At 38.5% G+C, this 17,240-nt stretch overlaps 3 protein-coding genes across 3 annotated transcripts; 2 read left to right on the top strand and 1 right to left on the bottom strand.

Annotated features, from left to right (window-relative positions):
• Positions 1–1,391: 1,391 nt before the first annotated feature.
• On the bottom strand, positions 1,392–4,561 carry LOC111598960. The gene is made up of 3 exons (XM_023314446.2): positions 4,017–4,561; positions 1,791–3,954; positions 1,392–1,729 (listed from the first exon to the last, which is right to left on the bottom strand). Exons 1-3 carry the CDS (start codon positions 4,017–4,019, stop codon positions 1,392–1,394), a joined length of 2,505 nt encoding a protein of 834 aa, XP_023170214.2. The 5' UTR covers positions 4,020–4,561.
• A 3,630-nt stretch (positions 4,562–8,191) lies between these two features.
• LOC111598977 lies at positions 8,192–9,203 on the top strand. Its single transcript, XM_023314475.2, has one exon. The coding sequence runs from the start codon at positions 8,475–8,477 to the stop codon at positions 9,186–9,188; it is 714 nt and encodes a 237-aa protein (XP_023170243.1). The 5' UTR covers positions 8,192–8,474; the 3' UTR covers positions 9,189–9,203.
• A 3,088-nt stretch (positions 9,204–12,291) lies between these two features.
• LOC111598980 lies at positions 12,292–13,661 on the top strand. Its single transcript, XM_023314480.2, has 3 exons — positions 12,292–12,411; positions 12,486–13,146; positions 13,204–13,661. Exons 1-3 carry the CDS (start codon positions 12,409–12,411, stop codon positions 13,566–13,568), a joined length of 1,029 nt encoding a protein of 342 aa, XP_023170248.1. The 5' UTR covers positions 12,292–12,408; the 3' UTR covers positions 13,569–13,661.
• The last annotated feature ends 3,579 nt before the right edge of the window (positions 13,662–17,240 follow it).

Below are 17,240 nucleotides of genomic sequence, written 5' to 3'. Positions count from 1 at the left end.
ATAGAGAAATGTATATTTTACAAAATTAGATAAAATAAAAATATACATACATATTTTTATTTATTGTCAGATGTTTTTATGTTTTCAGCAAATGGTTTTTTATTTTTCTTATATATAATTATACCTGAATAAAATTCCTCTTTTACTCTTACACTTTTATGCCTATTGTCCGAAGCCGACCTTTGGATTTTATCTTTAAAGATATATTTATCCTTAAAAGATAGACACATAATTTAGCATATAACTATCATAAGTAATTGTTGTTAATAAATAGATACTTTGATTTATTATAACTGTTAATCCATTTGAACAACCCACACCCAAAAGCATCACCTTCTATCTGCCGTATATATTTTATATTTTTTACAAAATACAAGAAGAGTAAAAATCAATTTTTCTATTGTCATCCTTCCACGCATTGGATCCGTGGGTTTCCCTTCTGGCCACCCTTTTGCGACACTTTGAGTGCATATTTCCGTTGCATTTGTCGCATCGGCGTTTCGTTTGTCAGCCAAAATGCAAATATCGCACTAAACATAAATCGAAGCATTTTCAATAAATCCCCAAAGTGTAGCCCTGCCTCCCCCTCGCCATCCTCTGACTCTGCCTGTCGCACAATAAAATGAAAAAAGGAAATTGTCAACAATACTGTGAGACAAGGGAACAGTGTGTTTCACTATTTGCAATTGAATTTTCTGCTGTTGATTTGACACATGCGCCCCGCACCCACCCCCGCCGCCTTATTCGCTTATGGCGAATTTGTGCAGCAAAGTTGGATACTGCAGAAATCTGTATTCATTTAACACAAATTCCATTTCAATTTCCTTTTGCTTAGTTTATTCATTCTATTGTTAGTTAAGTTAACGGCTACGGTTTTCTAATTTGTTAAAGACTCTGTTAAAGAAAAGCTATAAAGTCGCTCTGCAGTGCAGTTAACACCAGGCTGGAAAAGACGCACATATATGAATGAAAAAGCAGACCGCGAAAAACCCTACAAAACGGAAAGCTGAGCCGTGTGGCAACTAACGTAGCGGGTCTTTAATCTTCTTAAGTGCAGCCAAAGGCAGGCAGCTTTTCCTAGCTCTACGCTCACTCTCTGCCATACACCATTTATGCGCTATCAGCGCAGCTGCTCGGAAACCAGACTGCATTGAGCTCCGCCAATATGGTTTATGGCTGAGCCGAGGTGGAGTTTGTCAGGCCTATTTTTGTGCTTTTGGCCAACAGTAGTTGGACTGCAGTAAAAAGAAAGCTCGAGGAATTCAGAGGCTTAAGAGATTGATTAGTAAAGCTTTCAGTGGGAATCAGATATATATAGGGATATAGTTCTATAATGTTGATCTCATATCGTATCTGGTATGATTTTTGTATCAGCATAAAAATAATTAAGTTTAATTTAATTTTTTCAACAATACAAATTCATTAAGTTTGTTTAACACTATTGTTTTCTTAGCAAAAAACAAGTACCTCGCTCGCCGCATTAGCCAACGAAAATAGATGGGATTCCTATCAGCGAACACGACAATCATGAAAGCAATGAGTACCAAAATTTGAAGGAAGTTGAAAATCTTTCGAACTATGCCAGAGCGCCTAGTCTTTGGCACACTTATCGCGGGACTCAAATAGTTGTGTCTTCTTGTTAAACTCGCAACATCAAATACCCAACGAATACCAAATTTTGGGATTGGATGAATTATGGCATATTTCACAGACTGCCCAAGAATTGAACCTATAAAAATGAGTTGAGGCCATTAATGGACTACGAAATCATATGATGTGGAAGCACCTACCTCTGGGGGCCAATTCAATGAAGGCCACGGCCGACAGTTTTTCCCTCACAATCATATCTATATAGCTGTGGCAAAAAAATTGTAGTTCCAATGGAATATGAGCAGTTAACGGTTCTCTGCGTTGCAGCCAACTGGGCGCTGACTGGCCAAACCGGGGCTTGACGAGGGCTCTCCCAATTGTCGGTTTATAAATTGCAAGTTGTTGATGTTCTTCAGCCTCATCGTCCGTGGGCCGACAGACTAGCATCAAGGCCCCGTGCTCAGTCTGTTCGTTTATACGCCTAATATTATTTAATGAATTCAATGCGATTTCATGCAGACTTTTCTGATCGTTGATTTTCATAATTGTATCCTTCGCTTGCCTATTTAGGCGATTTATGTTGTTTGCTATTATATCGCCTCTTATTAGAATCTTTCTCATTTTACACAATAAATTGTGAAACTTTTCTGCTGCTCGATTTCGCGCCGTAAAGTCGAAGGGTAGTATACTATCCATTTTTTCGGCTTTCATAAATTCTTCATCTTCTGTGCCCACCAAGCACACCTGCTCTTCCTCGTCCGTATCATTATCTAGCCAGTCCTGCCGGTTCATACTTTGTATCTCTTCAATTTGCAGCCCTGGTTGCTCGATTTTAAATTGAATTTCTCTTGGCCTCTGTAACTTCGCGCAAATATTTAATTCCAATTTTCGTATCTCTAGTCTCTCTTCGGCTTCATATCCATCCACTGTCGTTTCGTCTTCTAGCCAGTCGTCGAGTCTACTTTTTTCAATCTTTTCTATTTCAATATAATATTTTTCTTTAGCCATATCGTTAATTTCATTGGGTTTCTTAGCTATTAGTTCTCCCATTGGCTTCTTCAACAACTTCATAATATTTACTTTATTTTTTCTTATTTCTAGTACCTCGTCTTTATCTTCCGTTTTGTCTTCTAACCAGTCGTTGACTTTCGTTTTTTTAATCTTCTCAATTTTTATAAAATGTTTTTCTTTGCCCTTGTCCTTAATTTCTTTTCCCATTTCCTTAAGGTTCCCCTTTGATTTCTTTATATTAATGATTTTCCTATTTCTGATTTCTGGTCTCTTTGCGTTGTTCATGTGTTTCTGATCGTTGGTGTTCGGTCTTGGAGTCCTATCTGGATCCTCAAAGCTCTTCGATTTCGTATGGCCCACGGGTAATTTTTTGTTCATTTTATCGAGTTTAATGTTCACGGCATTTTTCCATACGTTCCGTTCAGTCTCAGCCTTTTTCCTATTCAAGTTTTCCGCGTTTTTCACAGACTTTTTAATTTGCGCATTTTTTAGATTGGCTTTGAGCTTCGGTACGCATTTCTTGACAGGTTCGATCTGGACTAATGTCTGCTTCGTATCCAGCTCTGCTTCAATTCTTGGTCTTCTCGTCATGGCCTTATTGCTGTTGTAGAACAGTAAAACATCCTCGTTTAAAGGCAACGGCGCCTGCTCCTGCCTATAAATGATCTTTCGAGGCTTCGGAATTGAAGCGGGATCAGGGGCAGGCCTCGGTTTCCTTTGGTTGGGCAACATATTTGCTTTGCTCTTTGGCCTATTCGATGCCCGCAGCACCTCTTGAGGGCTCAGCCTCTTCGTTTCTAGGGTTGATCTGGTTCTCTCCTTGGCTTTGCACACCTTGTGCCTGCTCGTCGCACTTGCAACCAGAGTTTGTAGTCGAGTCACCAGCTCCTTGCTGTCAATGAGCGTCACCTGTTCCGTGTTGAGCAAATTTTGGAAGTTGGTTTTTTTAAACGCTCCCGTCTTCGGCTGCTCACTGAAGTATGGGACTCCGTTTGAGTTGATTGCAAAGGCTTGAGACTCTCTGGCATCGAGCACAACTGGAGTATACGCATGCGGCTTGGGTGCACCCAGATAGCTGGGCTCGAAGAACTTCTGTACTACCATGCCCAGGTCATCCTTGAACCTCTGCTGCACACCAATCAGCTCGCCCTCGATGACCAGCCATTCGGTTTTCTCCGTCTGGTACATCTTGTACGTTTGCCGGCTGCCTACTATCCGGCCGGCAATGTTCATTAGCGTGCTCTTTCTGGCCAAGCCATAGTTATCAATCCGGCACGTGGCGCGCACTTTGGGTAGACTCTGATTCGACTTGGCCTCCTCATTGGCTTTGCGTGGGCAACAGGCCGCAATTTTCTATGGAGAATTGCATAACGAAATGTATCTTAATTTAGTACACATCAGCGACTTATACTAACCATAGTTATACATTTGCACTTATAAAAATATATATACTAATTATTTGTTGTTATTTTTGACAGTTGTCGTCAGGGTGATTCCAATGTTTATTTGCCAACTTAACGCTTCCGCCTCTTGATGCCAATAGCAAAACCTTTCTATCATTTAAGCGTGTTTAATTGAGGCTTTAAGTTTTGTGCGTGGATAATTTTGTTGGACGCACAATTTTGGGCAATCTGTTGATGTTTTAATGCCACAGCCGTCTGTTGTTGTTGTTATTGTTATTGCCATTGTTTTTGTTGTTTGTGGCACTACAGCATGGGGCGCCTATTTTCCCTGCGCCACGCCCTCGCAACTTCGCGTAATTTGTGCTCCACTTTGGAGCGTAAAACTTTCAAAAAGTCATCAAAAGTTTATGTGTAGCCAGGACCACCTAAGACGGGACATGATTCCTTCCGGCCGTAACGTAGCCAAGTCTTGCATATGTTTTTTCTTTTCTCGTGGAATACCCATCGAAAGTGGAGAGTCTAGATTGCATGGAGAGTCGTTCAACTGATAGAGCTTTGACCTCTTTGTTCTCATTAGATTTGGATACAGTAAAATTCCTTGTAGAGCAAATGAAATCCAGCTTAGTCATATTTTCGCTCAGCAGTTCTCAAATATCATAAGAGCGAAGGTGAGTGAATCTGACTAATAAGAGTTCTTCCAGTGGATGTCTTGACAAGTAAGCCGAGCTTAGTCTAGCCACAGCTGTACATCTTTATATTAAGCAGAGTTAAGACGTCAACATTTCCAGGGTATATTCGAGTTTAACTACAAAGTAAGGCAAGCTTAGTTCAGCTAAATCAACTTTTAATGCTGCTCCACAATTTCTCTGCCAAGTCTGATTCAAGCTCCAAATGTTTCACTTAATATATTTACAGGATATCTTCTAGTTGACTACAGTTCTTGACTATACTTGTTGGGCGGGAATTTTCAATGCGTTGGCAAGTTGTAAATGTCGTTGCTGTTGTTTCATTAAAGCCTTTACAAGTTCATTTCAGCGCGCATAATTTTATGAGACGCGACTTTAAGTTCAACGGTCTTCACTGTGCGCACTAATTAGCCGGCACCAAAAGGAAAATGCACTAAAAATAAACTGATTCGATGCTATCGAGCTGCCAGCCTTTGCTCTATATACACATATAAAAATATATATATATATAGGTGCGTATATAAATATATATATATTCGCCAGTTGCTGGTCAGCGCCATCAGTTGGCGCTGCGCTTTGTATTTCTGCTTCGTTTGCGACGCGTTGTAATTGCAAAAGTTTATCTTTATCTGGGCCACGGCCAGCTCAGCAGTGCCGGCAAATGGTCACATTAAAGTAATTACATTCACCGTTCCAGCAAAGCTTCCACTGCTGCTTCTTCTTCTACTTCTGCTACTACTTCTTCTTCTTCTTGCTTCTGCAGCATTCACAGCGCTCGCGTTAATTTGCTGCTCAAAGTGTAGAGCGGCGAGTGCGAGAGAGAGTAAAAGAGACGGTGGAAGAGGTAGAGACAGAGAGAGAGACGCAAAAGAGAGTGTTAGTGTTCTCAGCACAGTAAAGAAATCTGAGAGATTAGCCAGCTAAGATTGCAGCTAAGGCAACTAAACTGACTACAGTTGCGTTTACGCTTGGATTTGTACTAAAAGCGTGTTGAAATAATGCTGAATAGCGCTAATTCCAGTCTGTCATGCCACAAAGAACTTGACACTTCTTCTCATTAAGTGTTTTATTCAAATTATCCCAGATAAATGAATTGAGCAACTAGTATACATAGGCATGGATTTGCTGAAAGATTTTTGATTACGTTTTGATAATCACTTTGCACTTAATTAAGCGGAAATAATCGAATTTTATATTGATATATGTTTTCTTATATTTCTTTCTTTTCTCTTTTAGCCTAATGAAATCTTGACTAATAAGGAATTAATCCAGCAGTTGCTGAACCCTTTCTGCCTTAGCAAAAAATAATCTGATTTTGCAGCTAAAAGAAAAATATCTCAGCTAACTATCTTATGTAGTTCAACTGACTTTAATTTAATATATCTTATTGTTCAGATATTTTCATGATATTTACTGGATTTCAGCTTCGCTTCAGTGACTTTTGGTTATATTATCATGACAATAGCAGTTCAGGCTAGAATGATTTTTGCAATTCTGGGTTTTAGGAATACATTAGATTGGGTGCATTTATACCACAGCTTCAAGGCATGACTTCATTACAATTTCACAATTATTTTTATGTCTATATAAATTTTTTTCTATAAACCTACTGCAAAATAGTTTAGTTAAAGTATGACCTTTTCAGTTAAATTCTCACAAAATAGTTCAGTAAAAGTATGACCTTTTCAGTTAAATTCTCACAAAAACTTCGGTTAACTTGAAATCAGTTGGCAAAACCCTCGAGCCGTCAAATCAAATAACGATTGCATGGCCATGCAACACTCAACGCTCTGCGAGTTTTTACTAATTCCTTTAGCTTTTGGCAGGCAGCACAAAAAAAAAGAAAAATATCAGGAAGGCAACGGTGCTTTCACTCCCGCTAACCGATTTGGTCAGATAAGCCGAGATATGGCACAGAGAGTGTGGCATGCAAAAATCGGTTTGGCTGGCAGCGAAAGCAAACATTTTGTTTGTGCTAAAAATTTTGTGTGATTTCCCCACGGAAATTGATGATGGTGTTTGCTGAGTCGCAAACGTGTTGGAGGAGTTAAGCGAGACGATGGTGGCGGCGGCCAAGAGACCAAGAGCAATAGAGCCCACCTACAGTGAATTTGTCATTTCCAGTCTAAACGTGCGGACAAACAGAGCCGGGCGTCGATTGGGCGGAGGCGCCAGAATGGAGCATAGGGACAGGTCGAGTCTGACTGCCTGCCTAGTGGCGTTCACTACGTACACTCGATGGTTCGTTTGTTTGCACGGATGTCAGCAGCCATAACAACCAGCAGAGTGAGAGAGAGAGAGCGAGGTAGAGCTGGGACAATCGTGGGAGTCGCAGTGCGTGTCGCTTTAACAAACCGGAAGTTACATGCGATGTAATGAAAAACGACAGAACGGAAGTTGCAATGGGGCACCCAGTGTACCCGGAATATATATAAGCAACGTATACCCAGAGCGAGCACCAGGCATGACCATGAACAGTTTTGTGCGTAGTCTGCGGGGGATTCGAGCTGAACTGGGCTCGCTGCTCGCTGTGACTGAGTTTGCCTTAACGTTCCTGGTATTTATAGACAATTGGTTCGTGATTGTTGACAGCGCACAGCGTCGCACAGAATGCCATGAACATCGGCATGACCATTGGCCAGCTAACACCCAAACCAGCAGCCCTTGCTGACACCCACACACACAAACACACAAACATAGCAGTGCTGTGCGTAGGCATTTGATTTGTTTTGTTTTTGTTGTTTTTTCAGTTTTTTTTGCATGGCTCATAAAAATCCTACGAAATATGTTCGAGCCTTGGCATTGAGCTGGCAGGAAATAGTGCGCAGTCCTCTGTTTTGTCAATTGATTTAGCGCTCCTGGCCATGGCAAATACACCAAATTCCTTTAGACGGCTATGTCAAATGCAAAAAAAAAAAAAAAAAATATTTCATATATGCAGCTACATATATTCTTCTTTTTCCTGGAAATTTCAGCTATGTCCGCGCAATAAACTCTGTCGTTAATAAAGAACGTAGCGCGCTGCGAGTTTTATGAACTTCATAATTATAGTTTAGCCAGTTGCAAGCGTTGAATTCAAACATAAATTTATCTTGGGGAAAATTAAGAATTACAGAGTTTCCTTAATTCAATTTATAGCACACAGATACAAAGTGGAGAAGCTTAAGCCTGGTTGAAAATGTAAAAATTGCAGCAAGTATTTTAAATTAAATATTAATAATAATGATAATGATAAAAACGTTAATAGGAATTATAAAATTAACATGAAAAATTAATTAGAAAATCTTTAAATTTTATATAGTGTGTTTTATTTAGAGTCTTATAAGTTTAAATCATAATATAACAAAGAAATTTCTTTCTGATATGAAAAATCTGGTCTATATTATATAGAACACCTTATGACATTAATTTTTTAGCTACGATAAAGAAATGTCATAAAATACTTCATACAAAGTAGCTATGAGATATTAATTAAATTGTCAAAAGCTGCATTGTTAGCTTAAAATTGCGAAGCTCTAAAAAACATAATTAAAATATTCCATTTGTTAAACCTTTTTTAATAGATTTTTAACAAATTAAATGTGTATTTGGATGACAACTAAACTTGATCATGAAAATCGTGGCTATTCTATAAAACATCACCATTCTGTAGTAACCTTTTCCTAAGCACACAACATATTACAGATATGGAAATAGCCCCAAAACAGATTTGAATTAGAGCTACAAAATACAGCTTCGAAATTGTTAATATTTAAAAAAAAAAAAGGCTTTTTTACCATTGAAAATGAGTACAAAAACATCGTCAAATTCCTGGATGGATTCATTAGAAAGCCAGACACAGGAGCTCCATGAGAAGCCAACTGAAAATCAGATCAGCTTTTCGGAATCAACGTTGCCAAGCAACGCGACTCCTGAGCAGGCAGAAATACAACGAATTGTGCAGAAGACACTGCTGCAGATGCAGGACGTTTGTCGTTTTGAGGATGTGGCAACGATAATGAGCTTGGTGGTGCCCAAGGTGCTCTTCGACCTGCACGCCTTCGATCAGCTGCACGACGAAGTGCAGACCATAAAGCAATCCCTGAACTCCTACATACAGCACTCCAAGGCGTTGGCCGAGGATATAGCGGAAATATTTCTAGACTTGCACAATATTTATATGAAGCTCGATAGTTTGGACAGGAATGCAACGAAAAAGCCGCGCGAAAAAAAGTTTAGCAAACGCCTGCGTGAAGCTGAGCAATTCCTTGAGAATGCCAAACACTACATAATCAATGATAAGACCTCTTCCAATACAACACGGACAAGCCCTGCACACAACGAACCCAAGCGGGAGAAGAGCAGCGACTCCACGCATCAGACACGAACGGCCGAGAGGCGTGCATTTCTCACCAACATGATAATGGTTAAGAAATCCGATTTCTCGATGGAGCTGAATCGCAACAAAAACTACTATACGGAGGCGGAAAGAGTGTTGAAAAATAAACCGGGCAGCTAAAACGGAATTTCCATCAGGAATGCATATGACACACATAAACAAATACAATTTGAGTTTAATTCGAAATTATTTGTGACCGAATTAAAAGATAATGACGTAACTGAATAAGCTAGTTTATGCTGTTATTTCTACTGACCTCAAGTGCGTCAGATTTGTTTCGCTTCTAGAGGCAGACAAAACTTAAAAATTGAAGCTAAAATTCAGGCTCTGTGGCGCAAGTGCTATACAAACAATGCCAAATGCTGTGGTAAGCCACTTGAAAAAAAAAATACATACACAAAAAATACTTGACTGTGAAATGCTTTGATTGTTACCTGAAGTGTATCTGTATCTCAAGCTCTCTCCCACTCACTCGAGTATCTATGTGTGTGTGTGTGTGTGTGTGTATTGGTGAATTTGCATACGAAACGTTGCCCAAGTGGCAGCTCGATTGGCTTCCTGTTGAATTTCGGAGCTCTTCCATTCCATTACCCACTTCATGCTGACAGCCGCACGGGACACAACAACACTTCAAAGTGTGTGTGCGTGTGCGTGTGTATTTGTGGCTTTTTCAAGCTCATTTTCTTCGGCATTTTCATTTAGGCTGCTAATCGCATTTGCAAATTTTAAAATCCAATGAAAAATTTTCTGCTGTTTCGTTTCTGGCCAACACAATTGGCATTGTTATGACGAAATGGCAAAGAAATCAACAGCAATTTAGATGCCTCGACCAAATGTATCATGCATGGCATGCATATGGCCAGCGAGGGTATACTCAATTGTTTTGGCATAATCATAGCTTTGTTAATATAGTATATATAGTTCAAATTTCTCTATGCAAATATCAAAAATTCTTGCTCCAATGAAATTTTCATTTGAATACAATTTTAGGAATAGATTTCGATTAGAATGAATTAATTTTCAAGATTTTAGAGTTACATTGAAAATCGATTGTTCATAAAAATAGTAGTGCCGGATGAAAGTACGTAAAAAAAAAATAAAAATCCAAGAAAAAATTTAAAGCAAAAAGTATCAACAGTAAATGTGACTTATTCTGTTATTAAATATAATTTATAAATGGCAATTTGTTAAGATTTTATTGGGTTGAGAAAAGTAAATTTAAATATAATAAATATGTATTAAGAGAATAATTAATAGATATAAATATATTAAACATATAAATACTTCTATACATATGCCTCAACTATAAAACACTTGACAACTTGTCGAGCTGCCCTCATTTTTTTAATTATGGCCAGCAGCTGTTCAGATTGAATTCCTTGGCTCGAGCTGTGGGGCCTTTAAAGAGCCTGAGCTATTGTGGCTGTCTGTCTGAATGAGGTTAATTCGATTATCGATATCAATAGCAGTAGCAGGCGATAATTGATTTTAGCAAACGCTGCAAACGATTAATTGGACGCAGACTTTGCCCAGAGGTCCGATGGACCAACGCAGCACCAATTGCTTTGCCTCTCCATATAAACACACACACACCCAGTTACTCACATTTATTGCCAAACAATTGAAGCCCAGTGCTTGGCTATTCTATTGTTGTCTTTTTACTGCTGAGCCAGCCAAGCTGTATGTGTGTGCACTCAAAATAATAGCAGAGCACATAGAAGACAAGTACCAGGCCCCACTTTGGGGCAAACTCAGGCTTGGCTTCGAGGCGGGCTTGAGCAGCCAGAGAGCGAGTCGGGCGGGAGCTTGACTGCAGTCAGTAATGGCAGCATTTACTCAATTTTAGTACATAGTAAACGTATTTCTTTTATGGCCCCGAGGTTATTTGTGCGCTGCAGACATAGCTGCGTTCTATATTTATTTTTCAGTGTCCAGTCGCCCCAGTATTCTAGCTTCAGTTCCCAGTTCCCAGTTCCCATTTACCATTCCCATTCGCATTCGCACACAAACACAAAGCTACTATATATCCTGACACAATATAAACGAACTTCGTTTCCTGAGTGGCCATTTTACTGGAAGGCTTTTCATATGTATGTCTAACCGCCCACTGGCCCAGCCATTCACCTAGCCACCTACACCCCCAAGCCAGCACAACCTTAGCAAATACTCGCAATACAAAATATGATAAAGCACTCGCTCACATCGCTGGGGCAGAGGCTGTTGTTGTGGTTGTTGGCTTTGCTTCTGGTTTGCTTTTAATTGCTTTGAAGTAAACACTGAGAAATGCCCCTCGGTACATTCATAAATATAATTGCCAGTCAAAGGAGGGGGCGGCTACAAAAGTTTTCGGATTGCTGCCAAATTTAAGGCCATGCCATAAGCTAAGCTAGCCATAAACACAACCAAATGTGTGTCTAGATGTGTGTGTGTCTGTTTATATATTTACTGCAAAGATTATTGTAATATTGTTTAACACGAATTACTATCAAACTGCGCTAAAAAAATCGCATTTTAATTATGATATAATTTTCATAATTATTTATATAATTTTTAATATTTGTTCCATTCAATTTACATTCTATTACATTTAATTATATTTTATTTTTTGTATCTGTGAAAAAACCAAATTTTTATGCATAAAACTAAGCTTTAAATTATTATAATAAAAAAACACAACTCGAAGCGTTGGCAGCTGCATTAGGCCATAAATTTATGGCCTAAAAAGTAAACAGTAAATAAATGTTTATTGTTTTTGTTTCATTCGTTAGCTTTCGCAGCTCTTTTTGCAATAATTATTTAACGTTTTACATTGTTTAGTCGGCGTTTTTGTTTGTCTCTCTGTGTGTATGCGCGCGTGTGTGTGTGTGTGTGTGTATGTAAAACGGCTTTTGTTTGTTGTAAAGATTTAAAACGATTTGCATATTGTGCAAACGTTTCATGAATGATTCATGAGTATTACCCAAACAGATGCTAACAATGATTCGATTTTCTATGTCGGCAATGTCACAAGGACACGACTCTGAAAATATGATATATATAAATATGTATATATATATATATATAGGTATTTAGTACATTTAAATGAAAGCCTTCGTATTTAAGCCATGATTAAAACATAAATATGTATTAATACAAAATTCCATTAATTTATAATATTCAGATTCACATTCACTCTGTACGTGTTTTATGTCAAAATATGAATAAATGAATATGCCTAAACTTCAGAGCTTAGTTATATCTCAACCTACTGGACTTTATTTACTATATATATTTTTTAGAGTTTTATGTTTAGCAAAAAACAAAGCATTCCGCTTCTTAGGGTATAGGCATATGGTAAACAATGGTAAGTGATAAGAATCGAGCTAGAATTAACGAGATATATATACTTATATATCTATATTTATATATTCCTTATAGAAACGCGTAGCTTGCAAATCACGTATCAATCGAGAGGATTCCCGTCGCCAAAGCAACACCTTTGGCGTGATTATGGAAGTGAAATCTTGGATCTTTAAGAGAAGCAAAGGCGAACAGACCACCTGGCTGAGCACACAGGGTGAAATGATTGGCATTCAGAACAAACACATTGACGAGCTGGGAATGAATATATCTAATTATAAGCAGCCCAATTTCAAAGCACTGGCTGAACCAGGCGAAGATGCACCTGACTTGGAAGCTAGTCCACATATCATGGACAGAATACCTTCTGCCACCATCTTTGAACGCATCAGTGCTCAATGCTTGTATCAAGTGGTTAAGCTGAATACTACCAACCCTATTGACGATGTGATACACATTTGGTTGCCAGGCTTTAAGAATCGCATTTATCGTGAGAGATTGAACCGAATCAAGCCAAATACAAAGGTCTTCAAGTCACAGAAACTGGACAAGCTGCTGGATAGCCAACATGTTAAGCAGATAACCAGCCGTGAGCTGCTAGAAAGACTCAAATACTCCAGTCAACGTATTATACCACGCCCAAGCCGCATAGTTAAGGAAAAGAATCGCGCCACACGTAAACAAAACCAATTGCTCATTTGCCTGAAACTGACCAGGCGCAAGAGGCACTATATGCCAGGTGGGTGCTTTTCGACTAAACAAAAGCCAGACTCTATAACTGAAGTACCTTTCGCAGAGTCCAAGCAAACTGTACACTGGATCAGAAAGGAGAAACAACAGTTGGCCGGACCACAATTTGCTCAAGTAGAGCTAACTTTCACTGGACGTCGCCTGGACTTTCAGCTGATTGAGGTGGAATCGAAGCAGCTGCTCTTGAAGGAGATTGTTCCGCCTGAAAGTGTTCACTTTGCATTTGACAAGAAAAACATGTGGATCTATGCATTTGTCCTTATATTCGTCGTGCTGGTCATGTTGCCCGATATTATCGACCTTTGTGTTTGGGCATCGAGGTTTTTGCCAATCGGTTTGAATAACGTTCTCATGCGCTTTGCTTTCTACATTTTTCACATCATTCTCATACTGCTAGTCAAGTCTACTTGAATGAACTTTGTTTAGATGCTGTATTATGCTCCTAAATTAGAGCTGCGTAGTATGGCATTGCCGAGTGTAGAATAAAGTTGTTCGATTTTTAAATCCATTGGTAAAGCAATATCGATCTTGATCTTAATTATCATCTCTTATCACTAGCTGCATCTAAATCTCTTAGAAGGCAATCTGCCGACAAATTGCTGAAGGAGTCGTGCGTGAGTCGCTGGCCGTACGCCGCTTTGTTCGCATAATGAGTCGCAAAGTCAAGTCCCGTGCCCACAGCGTGGCAAGTGCAAGTCAAACAAATTTAAGTACTTTCATGCGCCATAAGAGCCACCTGATAGAAATCTCTTATTTGAATAGGTCGCACCACCCAGCCAGCTAACCACCTGCTAAGCTACCTATTGCAACGCCTGCAGCGAGCTTTTATCTTACAGTCTAAATGCACTTTGCATATGGTGCTTTTTATTCGCTCTCTTGCTCACTCTGTGTCTCTGGGGGGCTGGAGCTATCGTGTGCGTCTTTCGTATCTTTGCGCTTTGTGCGATTTATGAATTAACTTTTTTGAATGAAGTCAACTTGCAATACAAACACACATACAGCGGGTCCCTCTCTCTCATGGTGAATCCTTACAAATGCTGGCAGACATATGTAAAAATGCTGAGCTGCAATTGCACAAAGTGAAACCGGCCCCACCTCACCCCCAATAAGATTTTGTAAATGGCGTATAAATAAAAAAAAAAAGCGTGCAGCGTGGAAATTTTTGCAGATTGCTTGAGCGCTGATAAATGGCAGCTGCTCTCATGTCTTTGACGCGATTTCTCAACAATTTGAAATACGAGCCAACCTCTGTCGCTCTCTCACTCTCACTCTCCCTCTCTCTCTCTCTCTCTCTCTCTTTCAGTCACTCTGCATATCATATTAGTTGAACTTTTGTGCATGCCTATAATTGAAATGCCGCTCTGACTGACTGACTCACTGACTGTTTGGCTAACTGTCTGTCAGCTTGTCAGTGAGTGAATGACTTGAGTTGAGTTGCTTCTGGCTTTGCGTTTGTTTTGACATAATTTCCACTTGCCTGCAAAAAGTGCCTGCATTATGTATACCATCCGACCATATTTGCTGATTGCATATAGATAGAATTTGTCTTACGTGTTTACCGAGCTGAGTCTTTGGACCTGCACTCACAGTACAGCTGCCTGTTTGTCTGTGCATCTGTGTAATGCGGGCAATTGTTGTTTTTTTTTTCGGATGGAACTAGATATAATTTTCATGTGAAAGGCAAATGCATCAATGCGTAGCTAGATATCAACGCTGAACTAGTTCATTGCTGTTTGAAAACTTTTAATATTTAACTCATATATGACAAATACAGCAGAATAGCTGAATAGAATCCTTGAAACCTAGTGCAGCTGTGCTACTGCATTGCAATAGCTCGCATCTTTTTGTAAGTCAAATAAGCGAAGCCATAAATAAGCTCAATTTTATCTGACTAAAACAAAGAAACTTGTAGCTTTTGAAAAATGCTATATTCTGATATGATATTAATGAAATTTATTATTGAAATAGTCGAACTAGTTTGACTTTCATATATATTAAAAAACTTTCTTTTTTGATGAATAATTAATTTTCTATCCAGTGGTACTAGTTCCGAATTACCTATATGCACAAAGTCTACTTTTACCATCGTATTTGACAAACAAAACTGATTTTTTTACATATAAATATTTAATTTTCTATCCAGGAACCAGTGGAACTAGTTCCAAAATGAAAAAACATTTTTAAATTCCTAAAACATAATACACACATTCACATTCACATTCAATAACAGATCTTCCTAATTTTTACATTTAAATATTCACGGCTGTATATACGAACTAGTTCCGAAAGGAACTTTTATTTTTAAGATATATTATGTCTTTTATTAATGTTATTCATCAAAAATTGTATTAATAAAGAAAGTAATGGAACTTTTGGGCGTTATATATACCCGATTCATTGGAACTAGTTCTCGATTACAATATATACTTAAAAATACAATACATATAACGTATTATTTTACAAATGAAATCCTTTTGGCAAAGACGTTGATAGGTATATCAATTTAAATAAAAATATATATAACCGCATCCAGAAGGAACTAGTTCCGAAAGCATTTTAAGGTTAAATTAGTTCCATATTGAAGAGAAGAAAATAAACAAGCCTTTGAATAAACTGTTGATGACGTTAAAAATAACCAACAGTTCGAATAGCACTAATGTTCTTCTGCATCATCATAGGAAGCTGAAGGATTCGACTCCACTACAGAAGGCAAAAGTATTGCGTGAGCGATTTAATCGTAAGTTATTTTTATATTGATTCCGCGTCATGCAGGGCACTTAGTTTGAAAGTTCAACAGCTGCAGTGATAAAAATGCGATGAGATTGCAATATTTTGAAAAGTATTTGCCCAAGTCGCTAATATTAATTTCCCCAACTTTGCGCAAAGTACAAAAGTCATGCCAAAAAACGAGGAATTTCGTATATAAAGAGAGAGAAAGAGAGGCAACAAAAAAACCCTCAAGAGTCATAATCATTGTGGCGCAGAGCGTGGAAGACTCACGCGAATGTCAAAGTTAATGCGCTTCAATGTCAAATTGAGAATAGCGAAAAAAAGTAAAATAAATAAATATAGAAAAAACAGGCAAATAAATCTATGGACTAGCAGAAGTGCTTGATTTGGCCAGGCCTAGAGCAGGAGAGAGGGAAACACGAACAAAAACGACGACCAGACATTTTATGGCTGTCATTGTTGAGCAGCATTCGATTTGAACCAAGAGGGTACGAGGTTCAAACTCAGTATTAAGAGTGGGGTTTTGTCTTTGTGTCTAGCGGTTAAGTGCTTTGACGCCTATGGCCCTACCCAATGCTCAAACAAAAGCGTCCTTTGACGCGTCTAGCAGCTTATCCTTTGTCATTTTCGTGTCCTCCGTTTCTGCAGCATTTCTTTTCTCCTTTTTTTTATAGGGAAGACTAAACATAAAAATTATGTTGCAGTGGTTTTTATTTATGACGCGAGTATGAATTGCTTTTCTCTGCTGCGAAGCTAAAATTTATGTCTCTATTGTTTTAAGCGCATTGCACAACATGAATCAATGATGTTCGAACAGATATATTTATAGATATATAAATTGATATCTATATATATATATATGGTATTTATATCTGCATTCTAATTCAATAAGCAGCCTATTCAATAAAGCCGCATCATACTATAACTCATTAAGCGTTGCCTCATATGGATAATAAATTGTTTCACATTTTGTTTATTACATTCCTGCCACAGGCAAACGGCGCCATTTCGATCTGTTGCTGTTAATTGTAATGGATGCCAGGATTTTATGATTGAAATATAAGCTACCCATGGATAATTGAACTGTGGGTATATTAATTAATCTAATGCTTGTTGTGTGGCAAAAGATTGAGTAAGCTAACAATAATATGGGCAAAGTTCTGTAATCGATACGTATCGCTAATGGCGTAAGGAACATATCGATAACATGCTAGACATGTCTAGAAGAGCACAGAAAAAGAACCGAAAGGAAGAAGAGAGAAAAAATCTGCAATGAGAAAGCAAAAGAAGGAAATGGAAGAAAGCACAGAAGAGTCACCAATAATGAATAAAGAAGAGCAACGATGAGAAGAG

This window comes from Drosophila hydei, unplaced genomic scaffold, assembly GCF_003285905.1.
Source record: "Drosophila hydei strain 15085-1641.00,03,60 unplaced genomic scaffold, DhydRS2 tig00008116-arrow-pilon, whole genome shotgun sequence".
NCBI lineage: Eukaryota > Metazoa > Arthropoda > Insecta > Diptera > Drosophilidae > Drosophila > Drosophila hydei.
Note: the sequence above shows the minus strand (reverse complement) of the source record. Positions and strands in the feature narration are given on the sequence as shown.